Source organism: Canis aureus, chromosome 11 (genome assembly GCF_053574225.1).
Source record: "Canis aureus isolate CA01 chromosome 11, VMU_Caureus_v.1.0, whole genome shotgun sequence".
Lineage (NCBI taxonomy): Eukaryota > Metazoa > Chordata > Mammalia > Carnivora > Canidae > Canis > Canis aureus.
This window is the reverse complement of record NC_135621.1, coordinates 60,586,305-60,611,249: the sequence shown is the minus strand read 5'-3', so window position 1 is coordinate 60,611,249 and position 24,945 is coordinate 60,586,305. Positions and strand designations below refer to the sequence as shown.

Genomic DNA, 24,945 nt, shown 5'->3' with positions numbered 1-24,945 from the left:
GATTAAAAACCTTAATTACATCTGCTAAATCCTTCTGCCATGTGATATAACATAATCAGGGGCTTAACTTGAGAGAACTAAAATCATAGGATCATCTTAGTATTCTGCTTACCATCCTAATTAACTTAATTATTGTAGTTTTAATTAAATGGAAATCACAGATATTTTGTTGTTGACATAAGGATGCACAGAAAGTAAGCATTACTAACCAAAAACCAAAGGATCTAAAAGAAAGAATAGAGTTCAAGCATGATGTTCACAGACTATGAATTATGAATTTAAAAAATTTACGTAGCAGTAACAAGTGTAAAATAAATATTCACACTTTGTAACCTCACAGATTATAGAAAATATTACTATTCACATATTTTTAATTATTTACATAGCATAATCAGGCCTCAACTTAAGTCAGTTTGAAATATGACTTCATTATTCTAAATTCTACGGTAGCTGCTTTTCTAAAGCATAGTTATTTACTTCTAATTCAATAACATGCTTGGTGACTTTAATACTATCTGCTTGTCCATTTCAATTTTCTCTATAAATTGCACCAATTGTTATAAAATGTAAAACCATATGTTATCTTAACACGAAGGGAGTTATTTTAATATACTTGTTCTGTGGAGCTGAAGATACTGCATTGAGTTCCTGATTATGTAAAAATTCTCACCTGAGTTTATTTCATGCCAGAACAAGTCACTACTACCTTACCAGAATGCATATCACTTTATGCACACATAGTTATTTTATAAAAGATGATATATTCTGTGTCTAGAGTTGCAAGGAAAAACACACTTAATGCTAAGCTTGCTTTTTTTTTCTAAGCTTGCTTTTAATAAGTTAATTATTCCATTTGTACTTACATGCAATCTCAAACTTAAAATTACAACTCAAATTTGAATTAAACATTGTCCATTGAATTAAATTGTCCATTTTGGAAACAAGTATTAACTTCTGTAATTATAAAAAAGGAATTTTGAAGCCAGTGAAATTTAATATAGGAAAAATGAAATTTGATTTTAAGTGTCATGATATTAATAGTAAAAAAAAAAAACAAAAGAAAGGAAAGAACAATGTATAGATATATTGGTTTCTATGGTCTCAGAACAATGCATTTTCTTCAATACATCCTTACCTCAGTTACATAATCTAATTTCTTTCATTTGATATTTGCTCTCTCTTTATACACTATACATTTTCTCTGTTTCTGTCAGTAACTAGAGTAGAATCTTGGAATTGTCACTTCATCTTTGTGCCATGCTTGAGTTTCTTCAGCTACAAAATGATGGAAAATTACTAAATTATTTCAACTCCAACCTTTTATGGAGGGAGATAATATCATCCCAAGTCTTAAGTTGTCTGTACAACCTTTCATACATAATAGATTAAAACAAAACAAAATAGACAGTCATTGTTAATGAGTCTGTACCCATCAGCAACAGATTTTTTTCTGAAATAATGAAGTTGTTCTAGAATTACATGTAGTGGTAGTTGCACAACTCCGTGAATATAATAAAAAAAAACATTGAATTATATGCTTTAAATGGATGAATGATATGCAAACTATATGTCTATAAAGCTGCAACAAAAAAAAGGAGTCATACATAAGACAAAAGTTCACTGAAAAGAGGAGAGAAAAATAAATGATAGGAGATCCAGACCTTGATTGATGTTATTAGCACAACCTATAATGACAGGATGGGAAACTTAGCAGAAAACTGAAAGCTGGGATCCCTGGGTGGCGCAGCGGTTTGGCGCCTGCCTTTGGCCCAGGGCGCGATCCTGGAGACCCGGGATGGAATCCCACATCGGGCTCCCGGTGCATGGAGCCTGCTTCTCCCTCTGCCTGTGCCTCTGCCTCTCTCTCTCTGTGTGACTATCATAAATAAATAAAAATTAAAAAAAGAAAAAAAGAAAACTGAAAGCTATAACAAGAATTAAATGGAAAATCTAGAACTTAATTAGAATGATTGAACTCCAAAAAAAAAAAAAAAAAAAAAAGAATGATTTAATTCCAGATTAGACCCAGCTCAAGAGAGAACAAATAAAAAAAAACCTTTCTATACAAATGGAAACACACATCTTTAGGACAGCATAGCTTTTCAAATGCTTTTTATATATTTAAAGAAGAAATAATAATGATCCTTCCAGGGAATATAAAATGGCATTATACTTCTTATTTTATGAGGACAATATAACTTAAGTAACAAAATAAATAAAAATAAATAAAAAGTCTATAAAAAGACTAATTTGTTGCAACAAATTCTATGCAGATGTGCAAAATATATCAAGGATAAAATTGAGAAGGTATGTATTACTGAGATCTTATAATTATTACTGATCCTTCAGAGATTGAAAAGAAAGTGAAAGGACATCTTGCATCACTTTATGGAAATAAATTTTAAAATTTAAATAAAATGGAAAATTCTTATAAAAACATAACCTAACAGAAAAATACAGAAAAAGTTCAGAATATATGCACATATGTATGCACATATATGTAATTCATAATTAAAAACCTATTTATTTATTGCTTGAAATTCTAATAGGAATCACAATTTGATACTGGCAAAACAAAATTCATCTCCGGATTCCCTTTTCTTCACATAATGCTCTTCCCCTTTGTCTTCACTATCTTATTCACTACCCTGTTGCTGAAGCCAAAAAGCCAGGAGTCATTCTTTATTCCTTTCTTTCCCTTCATGAAACTCTTTAGCAATTCCTGTCAGCTCAAACTCCAAAACATGTTCTATGTCCTCTACCTCTTTCTCTCACTAATGCTTTCCTCCTAACACAAGTCAAAACTCTTTATCATGTGAGCACATAAATATCTTCTAAACTGGTCCTCTTGCTTCTCTGATTCATCTTTAATTTATTCTTCATACTGTATCAAGGACAATACTAACATAACTATCTCAATCAAAAAGGAAAGAAAAATAATTTGATAAAACAATATTCATAAAAATTCTTACTAAAAAAGACATAAAAGATAACTTTTTAGTCTAACAAATATATGAGCAACATCATAGTGAAAGATCTAATCTATAGACCATTATAAATCAATGTATATACCTTTTCATTGAATGGAAAACAATAGTATAAGGTTCTTAGGACAGAGTAAATATTTTCATTCTTCTGGAATTTCTTCTTTTCCCAAGACCCATTTGCTCCTCACCTTCCAAAAGTGTTAGACAGGTGGTCTCCTTTATGGTGGAGTCATCTGTTTCCATTTAAAGAATAGAAAAACTGATCGTCCCCTGAGTCAAATCCTTGTATCCTGGCATGAGCCTCTCCACCTTTCTCTAACTAGGTAGGATTTATTTGCACTAAAAATACAATATTATTCCCTCTCTCAGGAGGTGAAGTAAATTGTGTTACCGTCAAGCTTCTATATAAGATCCTAGGATCATAATTTTGGGATTCCTCTTCTGCAACCCAGTCCATGGTATATAGAGCTGACATCTGCTCTTGACACATCTCTTGAGCAGAATTAGAGGAAGAAACATCGCTGTTATTGCTGTAAATAATAAGCTGGATCTCTTATTCAGAAATCTTGCATTTGCTTTCTCAACAAAATAAATGTCTTTCTGAAAAGATGGTAATTTTTTAAAATGGCATACTTTTTTATTTGTTTTGTGGTACCCTGATTTTTAATGTCTTACGTGGTGCTTTCTATTTTATTTATTTTTTATTATTTAAAAAATTTTAATTCCAGTATAGTTAACATAAAGTGTTATATCAGTTTCAAGTGTACAATATAGTGATTCAGCAATTCTCTGTATCATTCAGTGCTCATTGTGGTAAGCGTACTCTTAATCCCCTCACATATTTCACCTACTGCCCCCACCCACCTCCTTTCTGGTAACCATAAGGTTGTTCTCCATAGTAGAGTCTGTTTTTTGGTTTGTCTCTTTTTTTATGTTTTCTTTGTTTTGTTTCTTAAATACCACATATGAATAAAATCATATGTTATTTGTCTTTCTCTGACCTATTTTACTTAGCATTATACTGTCTATATACATTCGTGTTGTTGCAAATGGCATGATTTCATTCCTATTTATTTATTTCATTAATAAGTGAAGTTTATTCATGATGTTATAATTTTTAAATATTTACACGTGCCTTTCAATGTACAGGACATTATTTTTTAATTTAAATTAAACTGGCCAACATATAGTACATCATTAGTTTCAGATGTAGTTTTTAATAATTCATCAATTGAGTATATACCCAATGCCCATCATATTACAGGCCCTCCTTAATGCCCATTACCCCATCCCCCTCGCCCACCTCCCCTTCAGCAACTTTCAGTTCCCTTTTAAAATGGCATAATTTTTAAAAATACATAGTACTGGGCGTAAGATTTAATGTATCTTAAGGATTTTTCATTCAAAGCCTTATATTTTTTTAAGGAAACATGGATTGCATAGTTTTCTAAAGCTCTTTTTTATCTTAAGTTGTAATGTCAGGATTACTATAAAAATTTTTTAAATGCCTTACATTTTAATATTACAGAAATTCAAAGACATTCCTTTAAAAGAAAAATTAAATGCTATATTTTGACCAAGTTTTCCACTAAGAATATTAGAGACTAAATTGCAATGTGCCTAATACCACAAGTAGTCCTGGAGTATTCATTCCTATTTTCTTAAGCTTCCAAATCATAGAAGTTTAAGTTTGGAAAATACCTGACAGTTTTTATGAATATCTGTGACTTACCCTTACAAACACACACACACACACACACAGACACACACACACAAACAAAACAAAACAAAAGACAAAACCTTCACTAATTGAGGGAAACATGACCTCACTGTTGTTTTATTTTAGCACTCACTATTGAAAAGCAAATTAAAATCTCATGGCCTTGAATATTTTTAAAATGTCTATATATAAGGAAAGAGAGTGGACCAAATTCATTTCACTTATAAAACCAAAAGGTAGTTTTAAACTTTCTCTTCAAGGACAAGAGAAATATGCCCACTATATATCCATTTACACACTCAATACTCACATTTTTAATGTGAAGACATGATTCTAAATTATTTTCTCCTGAAGACATTATTATATGTTTTTCAAAAGACATATATGGATATTGCATATAGGATCTGGATAGACCTACCTCCAAAATAGATAATGGTCACCTGGTATATGAGAAGTTGCTCAACACCACTAATTAGCAGGAAATTCAAATCAAAGCCACAATGAGATATCACCTCACACCTGTTAGGATGGCTGTTATCAAAAGACAAGAGATAAGTGTTGGCAAGGATGTGAGGAGAGAGAATCCTTGTACACTGTTAATGGGAATGTAAATTGGTATAGCCACTATGGAAAGCAATATGGATGGTCCTCAAGAAATTATAAATTGAACTAACATATGACCCCGCAATTCCACTCCCAGGTATTTCATTTTCCAAGGAAATTAAATGAAAACTAATTTGAAAAGATATAAGCATATCAGTGTTGACTGAAGTATTATATACAATAGCCAAAATGTGGAACGTAAGTGTCCATGAGTTAATGAATGGATAAAAAAGATGTGGTATGTACACACACACACACACACACACACTATGGAATACCACTCAGCCATAAAAATGAATGAAATTTTACCATTGTCAACAATATGGATAAACCTAGAGGGTATCATGCTAAGTAAAATCAGAGAAAGACAAATACTATATGATCTCTCTTATATGTGGAATAAAAAATAAAGCAAAACAAAATTCATGGATAGGGAGAAAGAGTGGTGGCTGCTGGGTGAAGGGGAGCTGGAGGATGGGCAAAATGAGGAAAGAGGGTCCAGAGGTATAGATTTCCAACTGTGTATTGCAGTGAACACCTGTAGGTCGCCAGGAGAATGGATACTGAAAATTCTCATCCTAAGACAAAAAAATCTTTTATGGTGACTAGACTTATGGTGGCGATCATTTATTTCATGGTGTATAAGTGTTGAATCACTAGCTTGTACACCTGAAACTAGTACAATGTTGTATGTCAATTATACTTCAATATACTTAATATTTTAAATCTGTAACCAAAGGACTGGAAAGGGGGCAATCTAGTGAGACAGAAAACTTCAATGATAACTACTTTTCTCCAAATAGCATAGAAAAACTTGTGGGCCCACCCCACACACACCAACAGTAGCTGAATGGGAAACCTGGACTTCCATCCTCCCTACCCTATAACACAGCACCCAAGCTTCTCAATCTCTGGTCACCCTCAAGGTAGTGTCAGAAAAGGCTGAATGAGTCAATAGTAGCCAACGGGGAAAACTAGACCTCTATTTCTACCTGGCAGTAATAAGATAGCACCTTCCCCTTTCCTTGTAAGGGCACTGTCAGAGAAAATAAGGTAAAACAGAAAGTTAGTAAGAACCAGAGTCTCCAACAATACTCAAAATGTCCAGGTTTCAATAAAAAATCACTGATCATACCAACAACCAGGAATATTTCACTGACTGAAAAAGAAGAATCAATAGATGGCAACACTGAAAATAGATGATACAATTACTCAACAATATTTTAAAGCAGTCATAAAATGTTAGCATTTAAAAACACACATGACACAAAATTAGAGATTTCTGGCAAAAAAAGAGAAAATATAAAGAAAAAATAACTGAAAATTTATAAGTAAAAAATATGTAATGACTAAAATAAAACTCAATATGTAGGCTAAATGGCATAATGAAAGGGACAATGGAATTTAAAAATGGGCAAAGGACCTAAACAGACACTTTTCCAAAGAAGACATACAAATGGCCAACAGGTACATGAAAAGGTACTCAACATGACTCAATCATTAGGGAAATGCAAATCAAAACCACAGTGAGGTATCACCTCATGTCTTTCAGTATGGCTGATGCCAAAAAGACAAAAGATATCAAATACTAGCAAGGAGCATTGGCAAGGAGGAGAAAAGAGAACCCCTGTACATTGCTGGTGGAAATGTAAATTTCTATAGTCACCATGAAAAAGAGTATGGACCTTCCTCAAGAAATTAAACATAGAACTACCATATAATCTAGCAGTCTCAGTTATGGGCTTATAGCCAAAGGAAACAAAATCATCATCTCAAAGAGATATCTGTATTCCCATGTTCACTGCACCATTATTCACAATAGCCAAGGTATGGAAACAAGTGTATGAGGAAGAATGGATGGATAATGAAAACGTGATATAAAATGTGACATTAACATTAGGTTCTGTTGGAAGGAAGAAACGGATATAGCAGCTAAAGACAGAGTGAGTAACAGTGTCTACTACACTCAGCTCAAATGTCAAATGTCCCATTGAAGAAATAATGCAATCCCTAATGATTTAGAAATATTACAGCCAAATATCTAAATAGATGGAAATAGCCATTCTTTTTGCCCCTCTTTCCTTCCTTTTTTTTTTTTTTTTACCAGAAAGATCCTTCCTCTTTCCATTCTTTTTTGAGTAGGTACTGGATGAGACACAGTACCTTAGCCTTCTACAAGGCCTCCCGTCACAGCCTGAACCAGGTTTGCATGTGGTTTTCTGGTACCCACCTTCCAGTACACTGCTTACTTCTTACCTCTGTCTTTTACCAGATGCTACAACAGTTACATTTGACTTTAGAACTCACTCACACTAGGATGAAGTAAATAGGTATATCCACTTCATTCGCCAGTAGAGCTGTATTTAAATCATGTTAATAACAGAATAAGAAATCGCACATATAAGAATTGTTAGGTATCTGGTCATAATATAGGCCAGATGGGAAGTTTTTAACATGCTTTTGGACTTTACGCCTTTTACTGTAGCTGTAAGTAATTAGAAAAACTGAGTAATTAGAATTTCATATCTCACTTTCTTCTTCTTTACCTACAGTGGTAGTGCTAATGACAAAGAGGCAAGTCAAAAAACATCAATTCTCCAACAAATGGACAATCTATCCTCTGAACCTATGAGTTTACACTATTACAAAGTAAGCAGTTTTTACTTTTCTTGACTATGCTGACACATAAAAATTAATTCCATTATTTATCTGTGCAGGAAATACATGAATACTAATTGAATACTTATTTTGTATTTTCTGAAAATTAAAAAATGTTTCAATCCTTCCAATGGGCTGATATATGAATACCAACATTTCCTCAAAGCTAGTTATCTACCAACTTGCAAAGTAATAATTTTTTCCACTTTGAATATTTTCTGATGTTGCAACAAATTCTATATACAATTCATAAGCAATAAATCTGAAATAGGGAATCCCTGGGTGGTGCAGCAGTTTGGCGCCTGCCTTTGGCCCAGGGCGTGATCCTGGAGACCCGGGATCGAATCTCACATCGGGCTCCCGGTGCATGGAGCCTGCTTCTCCCTCTGCCTGTGTCTCTGCCTCTCTCTCTCTCTCTCTCTGTGTGTGTGTGACTGTCATAAATAAATAAAAAATTTAAAAAAAATAAATAAATCTGAAATAATACAAGAACAGTGCAGATGTGCAAAAAATGTTCTCAGGACTTTTTTTGTTGTTAAGAAAAATGTAGTAAATGATCAGATCTGTACAGATGGCTTGTTTATTATATAAAGAAATCATGCCAGAAACAATACAAAATCTTGGATTCAAAAGACTTCCCTTATTTATAAAACATTTTACTCCCTTTACTATCACAAACACACCCAGTAATAAAATCTTCTTTGTTCACTTTAGTTACATAAAAAACACAGCCTGGGAAAACACAGTAGAGTTTACATGCCAATGAGTTCAAATTGTGCAGAAAATTTAATTGTGTTTAATTGCTCTGGCTTTTTATTGAATAGTTTACTAGTTCTAGGATCACTACATTTGCTGACATACATATGTGTATGTGTCTGTATATTGCATATGTATGTATGTATATATATTTCTAGATTTAGTAAGCACTTTCCTCCAAAGAAAGTATTTTCTGATTGGTCAACAAAATCATATTCCTGGACCTAATTAAATCTACAGAAATATTTGTCCAAAATATCTGATCAATCCATGTCTTTAAGATTCCTTAGTCTCTGCTCAATGTCTAGCCTTATGGCTACGTTAATTTAGTTAATAATCCACTTGGTCAGGTTCCCTATTTCACTTTTGGGCCATGATTTGCCATACTCCGGAACTACTCTGCCTCCATCAGAAAGAGAAAAAAATGTGTTGAGGCACATAGGGTTACTGTTTCCAGTCTTTCTGTTTGCTGAGTTATGACTCACTGTTTTGCCCAATCTTTTGCTTCTTCAATGGTCTCCAATGAGTCTTCAATGGTCTCTTTAGCAATTCCTGTCAGCTCAAACTCCAAAACATGTTCTATGTCCTCTACCTCTTTCTCTCACTAATGCTTTCCTCCTAACACAAGTCAAAACTCTTTATCATGTGAGAACATAAATATCTTCTAAACTGGTCCTCTTGCTTCTCTGATTCATCTTTAACTTATTCTTCATACTGTATCAAGGATGGTCCCATTCTTTAAACCCAACTTATATTTTCCTGGGTTACAAGCTCTGAATGAAATCTAATCTTGCTGGCTTCAACTGCAAGGTCTGCAATGAGGTGACTTCTGCCTACCATTGTGCTGTCTTCCCTTGGTACAATCCTATCACAACCTTCTCCTTCCCATTCCTTATACATAAGTTCTTAATTGCCATTAAGGGTCCTCTTGATCTTCCATTTACAGTATCCATCCCCTTATTCAAACAACACTTAACAGCTCTGAATATTCTTCTTTATCTGTGACTCCTCTTTTGCCATAACCCAAATGTATACTCCCTAAGATCAGGGTGTTAGACTGCTTGTTTACTGCTTTATTCCCTGTGTCTTGAACAGTCTCAGGTAATAGTAGGTGTCAAATAGCAGTATTAATGGAACATAAAATTTCAATCCCATATTTTGAACTTGTCATAGTCCAGTAATAAAAATGTAGGACTTCAAACTTACTCATTTTGTCTTGACAGCAATTATTTACCAATCCAAGTTCTTAGACTTGGCTTTACCTTATTATTACTTGAAGCTTCTACAAAATGCAGATGGCAAATTTCAACTGCAAGCTCTTCATTTATTTGAGTTGGACCGTGTATCAATATTTAGTGAAAACATTCATGGGTGACTCTACTGTTCAAATATAGATAAGAATCTATTATCTAAATATAGTTATCACTTATAAAGAGTTTAGGTTAAATGCCTAAGGAAATGGACTTTTAAAAATCATGTAACCTAACTCCAATTTATCTCTACACAGCTGTCTTTCTTCTATCTAGTTATTCTAGGTCTATGCATACCATTTCTTTTTGTTTACACATATCTTTATATACTACAAAATACTGACTTAAGATAATTTCCTAGTTGGCCCCAAGAATGGTGTCTCACAATTTAATTGGTCATACTTGCTAGTTCAAACTCTGATTCACAATGGAATATTTTCTTGACAAAAAAATCAATTTAATTAATCTCACTGTTAATTCTTTTTTTTTTAATATCAGTTCAACAGAAATACACTTTGAATATTCAACAAAAATAAGAATTTTTTTATAACCATTAAGGAAATTAATCAACAGTAATTTCAGGGTTTAGAGACCAAGCTGGTGAGCCTGGTGTTCTTGTGTTAGTCCTTGAATTCTTCTATGTTCTACAGTCACTGATTATGATCTTAATGCAACCTACTAGAGACAAATGATACTGGAGGTGAAAGAGTGAATGGCACAGTTAAAGTGCTCCTAATTGATGGATTCAAAACCCTTTAAACAGTTAAAAAGAGTTCCCTTACTAAGTGTGGGTATAGAAGAGATTAAATGACAAATCAGTAGACATCCTCATGATGAAAGAGAACTTATATTAAAATTTACATATTTCATTCTTGTAATTTTTATAATTATTCCCTCCAAATTGAAAACTCTAATACATATGTAAAGTTGGACAGATATAAATCATATATAGCATAGATAGCATTTTCTGGTGAACTATTGTCCTGAAATTGGTACTGAATTGCATAGTTTACATAACATTGAACATTAAATTGATTTCAAACTCCCCTCGGGAAAAAAAATCCCTGAAAATGTGTGTAAATATGCATTTTGCATTTCTTAGGTTTTTCACTAACTTTATGTGTTCAAAGTTATTTTAACAGAAAAATTATTATCTACCTGATATACTGATAAAGGCTACATAGGGAATTGCTAATCTTAAAAGTAAGTAAATAAATAAATGCTTCCAAGGAGGCACTATGAGTTATTTTTTATCTACCATGTGTTACACTGTTAGTTTCCTGCCTATTCAACAATTTTTAATATCTCTCCCTTAAACAATAACATTGTGTCTCCAACTATCTGAAAAACACTAGATTTTAGAAAAGAAATTAATTTCCTAGTTACAGAAATGCAAAAGCAGGCCTGCTGCATTCTCACATTTATTTTATTTTTACTACACTCCTGTCACTTAGAAATAGGTGAACCAATTTAAACTAAATTTGAATTAAAAAATAAAGCACTCCTGAGCTGAATCCCCATGTGTTTGTTGAGTTTTTGTCTCAGCATCTGTTTTATAGCTGAGTTAGAAACACTGAAGGAAATTTATAATGGAACCCGGGACAACCTCATTTTGTAATGGGAAGTAGTGGTCACCAGAAATGAGGGAATACATTGTGCTTAGATGTCAACCTCTTTACCTACCTAAAATATCTAAAATGGTGAGTTTGGATTTTAAAAATCAATATCCATATATTTTGTTTCACATACCACTTTGTCATAACACAATATCTTTCCCTGCTGAGATGGTAAAGGGTCTAGTTTAGTAATAAAAAAGAGGTGGGCAGGAATTGTTAGATAATTTATAGCTTTTCCTAAAAATAAATTGAATGCTATTACCTATAAAGTACATAGAAATAAGTAAGAGGAAAGAGAAAAGAGACCAATAGATTTGAGTATTTGCAAACTCCAAAGGTAAGAAATGAAAAATCCAAAGTTTTTAATCTTTATATAGGCCAAATATATCATAGGCGAAGTATAATTTAAATACCTTTAAATAATCAGGATATCCCAGGTATATGATTTTTAAATGATATGTTACCACAAATTATATTGACATATCTATAAGAAATCATTTTTATTGATAAAACACAAAAATGCTATCATATAGGTTACGCAGGATTAATGTAGTTCCAACATTAAAAGACACAAATATTATGACATCTGTAATGTAATGTTCATTTCATTCATCTGTTATTAAACACCTGCCAAAACACAAGCATCATCCTAAATCTATTAATCCAAGATTTAGATCTGAATCTAGATGTTTTCTCTTATACTATATCCAAATACCTCTTCACCTTCAACTTCTTAATGTTATCTTTTTAGGTTTAGTTTATTGGTATAGTTGTGACTTGGTTTTGAAATTTTCTATAATCCAGTAAATTATCATACTTTTCTCCTCTCCCTAATGCTAATTATGGGAAATGAATGAAAAACCCTTCTCAGTATTCCACAAAACAATATTTCATAAAAATGAATTTCTAAATCCCCAAGCAATCAAAATTAATGTTGTTTGACATTGGTGATTGAATTTATGTCTAATACAATAATAGCTGTTGCATGTTCTCATTAAGACTTGCCATCTCATGTAATCAGATTTAAAATATGTCTTTAACTTGACCAGGTCATTGATTTTGCATTGGACAATGGCTTTCTGTGACATTAAATCTTACCTCAGAACCCATTTGAGCATTTGGTTATGTAGTAGGCTTCAATTGCATTATGTAAAGAATCCTGCTTAATTTAAAAGAGAAACACAGGGAAAAACATGCTATTTGTCAAAATCTCTTTTGACTTTAGTGATCATAAAACTGAAATTGTCCAGATGGATTAGCTTTCCATAATCTTCTGTATGTTTACTTAATTTTTTACTCATTGGAGGGAAAGAGAAATAAGGTTCAAAACTGCCCTTCATAAGGGCATAGTTCTTTGTTTTTTCACACTGGTACAAAACTGAGCTATTTATAGGAAGTAGTAGGAGTCCTTCTAACATGAAAGCATGTGTCTTTTAAAACAATTTTTCTTAGAATATATTAATGTGAAGATAAGACCTGAGTGGAGTCCTCTATCAATTCACTTGAAATGGCAGAAATGCCTTCACTTGCTTCAGTCCTTGGTGAAACTGTAAAATGGAGACTTACTGATAGATATCACACACATATTATGTATGCATGTATATATGTACATATATATTTATGAGAGAGTGCGCTCATGGAGGGGGAGGATCAGAAGATAGCGAGAGAATTTTAAGCAGGCTCCATGCCCAGTGCAGAGCCCAACACGGGGCTTGATCTCACCACTCTGAGATCAGGATCTGAGCCCCAAATCAAGAGTCGGATGCTTAGCTGACTGAGCCATGCAGGTGCCCCAAATATTACACACATTTTAAAACATTTGGTTTTGTTTTATTCTTATAATGTATTCCATTTCATTCCAGACATGGAAACAATTAAGATTAATTATAGATTAATATTAGGGTACACAGTTATTTATTTGCACAATTCTGATAATTCCAATTTTTCTCTTATATTCTAATTAGTTTTTTTTTATTTCATTATACTCAACACACAATGTTACATTAATTTCAGGTGTACAACATAGTGACTCACCTTCCCTATATATCATGCTATGCTTACTAACGATGTGGATGGAGCTAGAGTGTATTATGCTAAACGAAATAAGTCACTCAGAGAAGGACAAAATACCATGATTTCACTCATATGTGGAATTTAAGAAAAAAAAATCGATGGGCATAAGGGAAGGGGAATAAAAAGAAGGAAGCAAACCATAAGAAACTATAAAGAACAAACAGAGTTGCTGGAAAGGAGGTGGGCAGGGTGATGGGCTGAATGGGTGATGGTCATTAAGGAGGGCACTTGTGATGAGAACTGAGTGTTGTATGTAAGTGATGAATCACTAAATCCTACTCCTGAAACCAATATTACACTATATGTTAATTAACTAGTATTTAAATAAAACTTCATAAAAGGATTTTTAAAAAGTTTTATTTTTAAAATAATATATAACAATGGTATTTTTCCCATATCTAAATGCCTGTAACCAATACCTCAGTGGACATTATATTTTTATATTTGATATGCATGTTTAAATATTTATAGGATCCAGTTATATTTTGTACTCTTGTTTAAATTAATTGATCCATTTAACATTCATTGAGCACTATCCCTTGTAACATTACTTCTTCATGTTGTACAATGTATGCAGCTTATGGCTTCATGAAACCTACATTTTAACGGTAGAGATGGGTATCGATCAAATAATAACATGTGTCAACATAACAGTAAGTGATTTGCAGCAGAAGAGTGTATTACACAAGGAACATGGAGAAATGACCTCATCTTTGATGTGGAAATGACATAAAAGCTGAGACCTGAAGAATGCCCCAACTAGATGAAGGGTAAATATATAAAGTATAATGGCATTTGCAAAGGCCTGGAGGCTAAGAGAAGCATGAAACTGTTGAGAAGCTTAAAAGGCCAAAGGAATTATACTATGGTATATTTTTTTCTTGTCTTAAAAACAATTTGAAGTACTGAGTAAGACAATTAGTGGAAGAAAGACCAATATTAGTTTGCTTGGGTTTTTTTTTTTTTTTTACATCAGGTAAAAAGATCCCCTTAAACTAATCCCCAGACTATTCACTAATTAATAGAAAGCTCTGGATATAAAATTGAGGAAGTATGGCTAATACTCATAATGAAGATTAGCATCAACAAGCTGAGAATATCTAGTAAAAACTGCTTGAACTTCAGCTATAGCAAATTAATCTCACATACACAGAAACACTGTCTCATCTGTGGATAACCATGTCCCATTGGGAATATGCATCCTGGTCTCTACTGATACCACTGAACTCAGCTTACAGCAAGGCTATCTATCTCTCCCTTTACTGGAAGGTGGTCTTGGGGACCATCAAGCTATGAGACCAGCTCTTATTTTCCTTATCCTCCCTAGGACATACCGGCCTCTGCCAGAAGAAACTGAGCCTGACCTCATCTAAGAGCAAGGTCCTTCCCATCCATTACTGATTCTTCTTTATGAGTCAAAGGATGAAGAAAGAAACTGAATAAAAAGGTAAAGGTAAACTTGCTTTCCTGAACTTGCATCTATGTGCTGTTGTTTTTTATCTTCAGGCACCAATCAAAAGTAAAAGAGCCTAAGAATGATCAAGAAACAGCTTTAAAACTTGAGCGACAGTTTTCAGAACCAATTGCAAATCGTATCTGTATCTTCATTTTTTTTTTCATATCTGTATCTTTAAAAGATGGCTCAGAGCAGAAAGTGGAAGTATTGGAAGAGAGCACAAGTATATGCTGTGAGAATACTTCAGAGGCCATAGTCATTATCTGACAGCTTTGATTAGAGAAAAAGAGAAATAGGCAGGAAAAGCACATGTTTTATTTTGGACATTCTGAATCTGAAATGGCTTTAAGCATATAAGTGGAAATGCCAAATAGGTAGTTGCTTATATGAAGTTCAGAGAATCATTTGGAACAAATGTGAATTTGCAGGTCATTAACATCCAGATGACCCCATTTTTTCCATACCACAGATTCATTCTCAATGCAATACAAGTGTTAGAATGCAGAAATTTCCCACTTTTATATGAGAAACTATAAGCATAAAAACATACACACAGACACACAGAAACACAAAAAGTGTCTTAGATACTATAATTGATCTCAAAAACCCACTGAAACGGACCTCCATTGGTTGTTTAACTATGGAAAAGAAGTACTTATTTACGTGGTATTCATAATACTAATAATAAAGAATGTTGAGAAGTAACTGAGCTATTTACAGAGTAACTGTGACTTTTAATTTAGAAGTACTCAACACATTTCATTCACTATTCAAAACAAGAAGAGTCTGAGAAGCGGAGGCTTATTTGTATTTTTCTTTAAAAAGGCATTCATTCTACCTTTTAGCCACACGTTTATCCATGTCAAACTCAGTTAATTGATTGAGAGGAATTTTTATATGTATCAAGCAGTAAGTCTGAAATACTTTGAAAATAATTTATATGTAGGTTTCTTCTATTATTTTTTCAGAATGAGTGATCTACTTCTGCAAAATTGATTTTAGATATCATGTAAAATAGAAGAAAAATAAAACCTGATATTTGTTATTACTACTTTGGCCCTAGATGAGCTAATTTAGAATAATTGCAGTATATGGTATGCAGACCATCATCGTTCATAGGCTTTTAAAACTCTAAGACTGGAGGAATCTGTGACTAGTCTTTTCTTCTCTCTAATCTTCAGACTTTCTAAATATTACTGTCTGCAAAATTCACCAAAGTATTGTGCTCCCCTAGATCAATCTTTGAGTGTCATGATACATGGGCTTATTTGCAAATATGGCTAGAGGCTTCCAGTATTAGCTTCTCTCAGAAGTCATTATTGCAACATTGCCTGTGACTGAAGGTTATTGCAGCTGAAATGGTTACTGAATTAATGAAATCAGTCACTGGTGGAATCTTTGCATTCAATACACAAGTCTACTGTTAACTGGAACACAAACTTTATTTCCTCAGTTTAAGTTAGAAAACGTACAGTTATTCAGGAGAAGATGTTAGCTTATAAATCCAAGTATTGAATCGATTAGATCATATAGCTATTATGACCCAGCCTTGTAACCTTGTAAATAGTCAATAATGACCCAATCTGAAATACCTGAAAAATAACCCTGTAATAATCTACTTAGGACAAAGTAACTCACAAAAACTATGGCATGGAGTTTATCAGATCTTATTTTTTCTAACATTTTAAATAAAATAAGTTTTCAATTTATTTTGAACTTTCCCACCTATTTCTCTGCCTTTTCATTAGAATGTCAAACAAAATGATTTGTCTGGTCCCATGTTAGGCAAATGTGGAGAATAACTGGAAGGTTCTATTTCCTGGTGCAGTTGCTTCAAATATGCTATATACCAAGATGCCTGACAAGAGATGTATATTATGGTGTTCCCGGGCAAAAAACAAAAAGGATTCATTAATGATTCACACCAATACTACTATATAGCTCAGATCATATATATATATATATATATATATATATATATATATATATATATGCTGTTTTTTATGCATTTCCTTTTAAAATGTGGACTGGCTAAGGGAGTTCATTAAACAAATTTTTGAATCACATGTTTAGAGCTAAGGAAAGATATCAAGACAAGAAGAGTGTCAGGGTGACTTAAACGGGAAATAAACAAGTCTTGTCAGCATGCATTCAGGACTGTCTAGAACAAAGAGACATGGAACCTGAGGTGGTGACTATTAACAGACACTGAGTCTGGAAAATAACTTTCACAGATGTTCAATGTCTTTTGCTCTAATCTGTGCTTATGATGACACTTTTTTTTTTTTTTGAAAAAGAGAAAGGGAAAGAGGGTACTCGCACGTGCATGAGCAGTAAAGAGGCAGAGGAAGAGAAACTCCATGCTCCTCACAGAGTCTGACACAGGGCTCAATCTCATTGCTCTGAGATCAATCTGAGCCGAAACCATGAGTCAGATGCTTAACTGACTGAGCTACCCAGGGGCTCCAACACTTCTTTTACTGTAAAAATATTTTATTTCTTGACTGGATCTCATGGTACCAGCAATATGGCAATTTAGATACATATCCAGCTGATGTATATTAAGTACCCACTATATAATAGGAATTGCAAGGACTGCTGCTACTACAGAAATAAAAAAGGATGGGATCCCTGGGTGGCGCAGCGGTTTGGCGCCTGCTTTTGGCCCAGGGCGTGATCCTGGAGACCTGGGATCGAATCCCACGTCGGGCTCCCGGTGCATGGAGCCTGCTTCTCCCTCTGCCTGTGTCTCTGCCTCTCTCTCTCTCTCTCTCTCTCTCTCTCTCTCTCTGTGTGACTATCATAAATCAATAAAAATTAAAAAAAAAAGAAATAAAAAAGGAAATCCCCACCCTCAAGAAATCAGAGTCTAGAAACGAAGATAAAGAATAACTGGAATAGGGATCCCTGGGTGGCGCAGTGGTTTGGCGCCTGCCTTTGGCCCAGGGCGCGATCCTGGAGACCTGGGATCGAATCCCACATCAGGCTCCCGGTGCATGGAGCCTGCTTCTGTCTCTGCCTCTCTCTCTCTCTCTCTCTGTGACTATCATTAAAAAAACAACAACAACAACAAATAAGAATATCTGGAATAGGGAAGCCTGACTGGCTTAGTCAGGTAAGTGGCTGACTCTTGATTTCAACTCAGGTTATGATCTCAGGGCCCTGGGATGGAACCCTAGGTCAGGTTCTGCACTCAGGGGAGGGAGTCTGTTTGTGAATTCTCTCTCCCTTCCCCTTGCCCCTCCTCCTGTTTGCTTGTTCTCTTTCTCTCTCTCTCTCTCTCTCTCTCTAAAGTAAATAAATAAATCTTTAAAAAACTAGAATAACTGGAATAGAATTGAGATAAATATGTACAGAGTGGGAGCAGGGAGCATAGAAGACTCTGAGAGCCCTCAGAGAGGACTTTGCAGAAAGGTGTTGCATGAGATTAATGATATAGTCCTACTACTTTTATATGCATATGAGAAATATTTCCTTTAGAGCAAAATGATTTGCTCATGGTCCCCACACCATTTAATTATCCATGGCCAATACATTGATCCTGATTTGCTATAAAGGGTGTGAAATTTGGAGCCTTGTTCTTTTTGTTTGTGTGAGTTTTATTATTTACCTAATGTTATATAACAAATTACCCTAAAACATAGCCATTTAAAACAATTCTCCCACATTTTCTGAGGGTTGAGAAGCTAGGGATGGCTCAAGTGGTTGGTTCTGGCTTAGAATCTCTCATGAAGTTGTGGTTAAGAAAATAGCTAGGGCTACAGTTGCTTAGGAGTAGAGAACCTACTTCTAAATGCACTTGTGTGGCTGTTGTCAGGGAAATTTAGTTACCATAAGGCTCTCTTCATAGGACTACTCATGGTCTGGTATCTCACATATTCTAGACTAAGAGATCCAAGAGAGAAAATGAGAGAGCATGTCGAAGATGGAAGCTACCATGCTTTAATAACTTAACCTCAGAAGTGACATATCATCATTTTTGCCTTATTCTGTTGGTCACAGACCAAATCTAGTATAATGTGTGACAGGATGACACAAACTTGTGACTACTGAGAAGTGTAAATCATTGGGCGCCATCTTGGAAGTTGGGTAACAAACCAGTCAAATTAGATTTTTAATACCATAAAGCCTCAAAGTCTAATTCAAACAGTCTGTGATGCAAGCATATCCAGAAACCTTTTTATTTTAAAACTAAAGACTTTGAATAGGATCTACTTATCTTCAGTTTCTTAGGAGCAGTCTGAGCAAATAAAGACTCATATTTATTCTAAAATAGTACTGGTATGTTTTTATCATTTATCTTCACCTATGCTTTAGTTATTTATACTTTGCCTGCTGCAAAAAGAATTCCAGATACAAATTTATCTCAAAAAGCAACCTATGTACTCTTACACTTGATGACTTCTTATTCCTCCAAATAACTTAATAATTTAGCTTTGCATATAAGAAATTTGTTTTATAAAATCGTATATTCAGGAAAAAATATATTTAACAGAATGATTTGACTATTAAAACTCAAAATGGATGCTAGCAATAAATGCAAGCCCAATTGCAAACAAGGAAACTCATCATCTGGAAGATTCAGAATAAGTCAATTCAGTTTTGTTTGTTACACTGTATGGAATTTTTAGAGATCTCTCACAATTTTATTGGTGTGACCTATAAGAATTTTTCTGAAGACTGAAAAAATATTGTTAAGAAAATAGTTAAGAAAGATAGAGAATAAGATACATAATATGGTCTCATGATCATATTAAGTAAACTGATAATGCAATTCATTACATTTTAAATATTTTAATAAAAGTAAATATCAGGAAAATTGGAACATTTTTATCAAAGCTCCATCAGAATGAGATATAATTATATTTCAAAGGACTTTACCTAGAATAACAGTGTTCTGAATTGTTTCAAAATTGGCTATTAATTATAAATGTCTAGTTCTACTTGTTATTCTAAATGCTGGATAATCTTAGCAGTAGTTTTCTAGCAAAAGAAATTTACTGAACCCCTGCCTCACTAAGTCATTTTAAAACGTTACATTTTAGAGCCTATTTCCTCCTACAGCTTTTTGAAATTTGTGGTAAATGTTCAATCTTGCATACTATTTTATAGCTGCAATCTATGAAACTAGCAATAATATGGGATTTCAAATATGGATAGCAAATGTCAGTAGGACACCATATAAAAATCATGAAATAAAACGTAAAAAGTTACTTAAGTTGCATATAAAACACCACTTTAGTGTTTTATTGCAAATGTTACTTACACACCATGCAGTCTTCAAGAATAGGAAAAAAATAGTTTTTTTAAAAAAAAGAATACATATTTTATATAAATATTAGCATGTAAGGAAAATTTTATGTTGTGTTAAATTTATTTCTAGGATGTCAAGTATTTTGAACAAATATTATTTCTTAAGGAAGAAAAGCCACTCCACTCAACCATATAAAGACACAGAGAGATAGTGTTTCCTGCCTCAGAACTATGGAAAGGGGGCAGTCATGGTTGTTATAACAACTATGGCAGAAGAGCACATGGTGAGGAAAGGACTAGTTCTCTTCTTTTGACCCTGACTGACCAAGGTCAAGGACATCTTGAGGGATAGATGCAACCATCTTTCTTTTTTTTTTTTTTAAAAAATAGCTAGATGCAACCATCTTTTATTTTCCTAATATGAAGTTGTAACTCACCATGTTGGTCTCAAAAATAAATAGCGGTGAAAGCAGAATTGATCTTTAAATAAACCCAATTCGCTCTGATTAACTATGCAAATCAATACACATATGATTAAAAAGAAGGGTAAAAAATGTTTATTAAGTAACTCATTCTATTGTTCAATTTTAAAACAATTTATCCTAGTAATGAGTAGCTGTATTAGCAGTTTATGAAACACATTCATGTATATATTATTTGATGCTTTCAATAGTAATTTAACATATATTGAGCAATTACAATATGTTAGGTTGACATCACTCTCAGTGCTTTGTATGAGTTGGCCCCCTTAATTCTCACATCAACTCTCCGTTAGAAAGGAGGAAACAAATACTGAGAGTAGATAATTCAGTGAGGTCACACTGCTAGTAACGGTGGGGCTGGGAGCTGGAGTTCAAACCCAGAAAGACTGACTCTCCCATGCTCCTACTATTTTACCATATAACAATGTAGAACTAATCAACAGAAATTTTTTATTGTTATTCCACTTGAAAAATAAGGAATATGGTACTTTACTGGGTAAAATGCAATGGCTATTAAGTGGAGGAATGTAGACTTTAATCCTAATTTTCTGCCACATTTTCCCTTGGATCATATGGAGCTCATCTTTAGGGGAAACATACACAGAAGCAATTTACTATAATGCAAAGCAATCAGTGATGTAAGAGAAGTATGTCTAAGGTGCTACTAGATTTTTGAAAAATGGGATTACCTCTTCTGGGAGTCAAGGATATGTGACAACATTTTACCTATATGGTCACTTGCAAATTCAAAGAAAGCAGATGTGTAATAAAAGAGACTGTTTGAGTGACTTTAAAAAAAAATACTTTTCATATTGTTCCATTGTGGGACTTCAAAATGCCTTTAGATAATCATTCTTTTTAATAGCTATCAGCAAAGAATTCATTAAATACATACATGACACATTTCCTGCGGAGAAGATGGGTTGTAAAAACTTGTATTTAATAATAATGATAACCAACATCTTTAAGCTGTTATTATGAACCAGGTACTATTTAATGTACTTCATAGACATTACATTTTCCTTAATCCTCAAAACACTTTGTATGAGAGCTACATAATTACCTTATTCTACAAATGAAGAAACTAAGGCACCCTTCCCAGAGCCCAGTTGCCTAGGCAAATGGCTCCAGGCTCCTTTGAGGAGGACAAAGGAGAAATTCACTCTATGTATCATAGTGTTCTAGTGACTTCTGTCCTCTGAAGTAGATAGCCCTGTTTTTATTCAAGGTTCATGGATTGAAAAATAGACTCAAGTCTAAAAAATGATGGCTGAGGGGGGCACTTGATGGGATGAGCACTGGGTGTTATGCTATATGTTGGCAAATTGAACTCCAATAAAAAAATAAATACAAAAAAATTATGAAAGGCCTGTTATTCTCAGATTTACAATCTCAGGTCTGTTCATATGTGAAGTGTTAGGATTATATAAATTAGGTAATTTTAGAAGTATAGTGATTTTATTCTCAAGAATTCCACTAACAAGGGGGGCCTGGGTGGCTCGGTCGGTTAAGTGTCTGACTTTTGCTTTCAGGTCATGATCTCAGGGTCGGAAGATTGAGCCAGCACGGGGCTCTGGGCTCAGTGTGGAGTCTGCCTGAGATTTTTCTTCTTTCCCTCTGCCACTCCCCCTGCTTATGCTAGCTAAAATAAAAATAAAATAAAAATAAAAATAAAATAAAAAATAAAAATAAAAGTAAAAATAAAATAAAATAAAATCTTAGAAAAAAAAAAAAAAGAATCCCACAAACAGCCGTATACAGGAGTCTTTATCAGTCCAACAGAGTTTTAATTACCCCACACTCTGTGGCCTATTATAGAAGTCATTTCCATTTTTGTCACCTCCTGGTTTTATTTTTTTTTTATTTTTTTTTTATTTTATTTTATTTTATTTTTTTGTCACCTCCTGGTTTTAGCCCCATGTGAGCCTTTCACCTTATCTTAGACCAGTAATCAATTCAACATTTTCTTGAAGATCTCTTGCCCATCCCACGATTAATTTTGTTTGCAAAGCACAAGCAATGACATTTGGACAAAAATAAGCCACAGCATGGGGGGCAATTAACAGATTCAAAGAGAAAAAAATGACATCAAAAAGAAGGAGCTCCACAATCCAAGTAGGAGGATCCAGTCAGTAGTATAATTTACACTCTGACAGTAGGTGAATCATACCAACCATTTTGACTGTATCACTTCGCTAGAGAATAAGGTTGATTGATCAGACTCAGGTCACAAGGTTACTCCTTGATCAAGAAGTACAGAGCTCCTTAAGTGATTAAGCTATCAGTCAGTGAGAATTGGGGTAAGAGGGTCAATGAGATAATTGCTGAAACAAAAACTGAAAATCTATAACTAAAAGAAGGAAAGATGGAAGATGTGCAAGTAAGTTAAGGATCACTTCTATTTTGAGTCAGTAAGACTGTACTGGACCTTGAACAGTAAGAAGTAATTTCTAGTAAAAAAAATTTTTTTTGATGTCATGCTTTATTTGTTCATCCATTTATTATTTGTTAAATATTTTATTTTTATGTCCTCTCTATACCCAACATGGAGTTCAAACTCACAATCCTGAGATCAAGATCCCCCAACCAGGCCAGCCAGGCACCCCAGTGCCATGTTTCATAACTCTTTGCTTCCTTGCCTATCTCTGCATCGAACTGGAACATTGAGTCCTTGATGGGGAGCTTTAGTTACCTCCAAATCCTAGAATGTTCTCACTGTATCCCAATCCTAGATTGACATTTACCATTGAATAGCACTTTAAATAAATAGTCAGTAAAATAACTACGACAGTAAAGGAAATTATATCACTTTTCACGTGTGTGGGCCCTTCTCCCTGAGCTCCCGGGGTTAGCTATGGTTTCTTTAACATTGATCAAGGTCCAAATGACTCCACCACACCTCAAAGCGTGGGCTCAGTTTCTGCCCTGACACATGCAACACCCCTCCTTCAATTAACATGTATCAATCAATCAAAGGTATCAATCAGGTCTATTCCTGATCAAAAGTCTCAGGGACTGAAACTATTAATATTTTTTTAGAGAAAAGAAGGGAAAAAATCCTTAATATAGTAGATGTTAACTCTGGTGTTTCTATAGACATTTTGAATCATATATTTACATTTTTCTGTATTTTATAATGATTCTACAATAAATATTTACTACTTTTATAAAAGTAAAACATTTTTAAAGATTATGGGATTTCCATCTGTGCAGAACAGATAAACTGCTACTGCATTTACCTTTCTGCTATTAACAACCATAAAATACAGGAGGCAGATATTTTCAGGAATTGGTCAATAGGTAGTATAGAACTGTTATTCTTTTTCTTTTTATTGAAGTCCCACTGGCATACAATGTTACACTAGTCTCAGGTGTAAAACATAGGACTCAACAACTCTATACATGATGCTCTGTTCAGGGTAACACATGAATTGAATCCACATTTCCTTTTAAAAAATGGTAAGTTAAGGTTAATTGGTTATTTTCGTCAATCACATGTAGATGTGCTAAGAACATATCAGCACTACAATGTTTTACAGAGTAGGCAAGAAAGATCTAGAATTCAGGAGAATGAATCATTTTTGGTTGATTGCAATCTTTGTCTCAGCATAGAACAAATCTGCCAAACTCAATGCTATTCATAAATGATTCAATAAGTAAACTTCAAAGAAAGGAGTATTCAAGGTGTAGGACTAATTTAAAAAAAATTGAATATAGTTGACATGCAACACTATATTAATTTCAGGTATAGAACATAGTGATTCAATTCAGTTCATACAATATGCTATGTTCACCACAAGTGTAGCAACCATCTGTCCCCATACATCACCATTAAAATGTCATTGACTATATTCCCCATGTTGTGACTTTTATCCTTGTGACTTATTCATTACATAACTGGAAGCCCGTTTCTCTCACTCCTGTTCACCCATTTTGCCCAGTCTTCCATCACTCTGGAAACCATTAGTTTGTTCTTTGTATTTATAGGCCTGATTCTGGTTTTTCTGTTTGCTTATTCATTTTTGTTTTGTTTTGTTTTGTTTTAGATTCTACTTATGAGGAAACCATATGATATTTGTTTTTCAGGATCA

At 33.8% G+C, this 24,945-nt stretch overlaps 1 protein-coding gene across 19 annotated transcripts in view; it reads left to right on the top strand.

The window, feature by feature from the left end:
- Positions 1–24,945, top strand: part of LOC144324186 (uncharacterized) — a 364,643-nt gene that overhangs the window by 273,539 nt on the left and 66,159 nt on the right. For 11 of the 19 annotated variants that reach the window (XR_013389617.1, XR_013389620.1, XR_013389613.1 and 8 more), the window contains 3 exons: positions 7,863–7,959; positions 14,241–14,433; positions 14,991–15,110. Coding sequence is in view for 2 of the 19 variants with exons in the window: in XM_077915462.1 (XP_077771588.1) it covers positions 7,863–7,959 (97 nt within the window). In the remaining 17 variants the exon portion in view is untranslated. The remainder of the gene's footprint in view (positions 1–7,862; positions 7,960–14,240; positions 14,434–14,990; positions 15,111–24,945) is intronic. The other 8 variants (XR_013389628.1, XR_013389627.1, XR_013389626.1 and 5 more) reach the window with 3 other exon arrangements.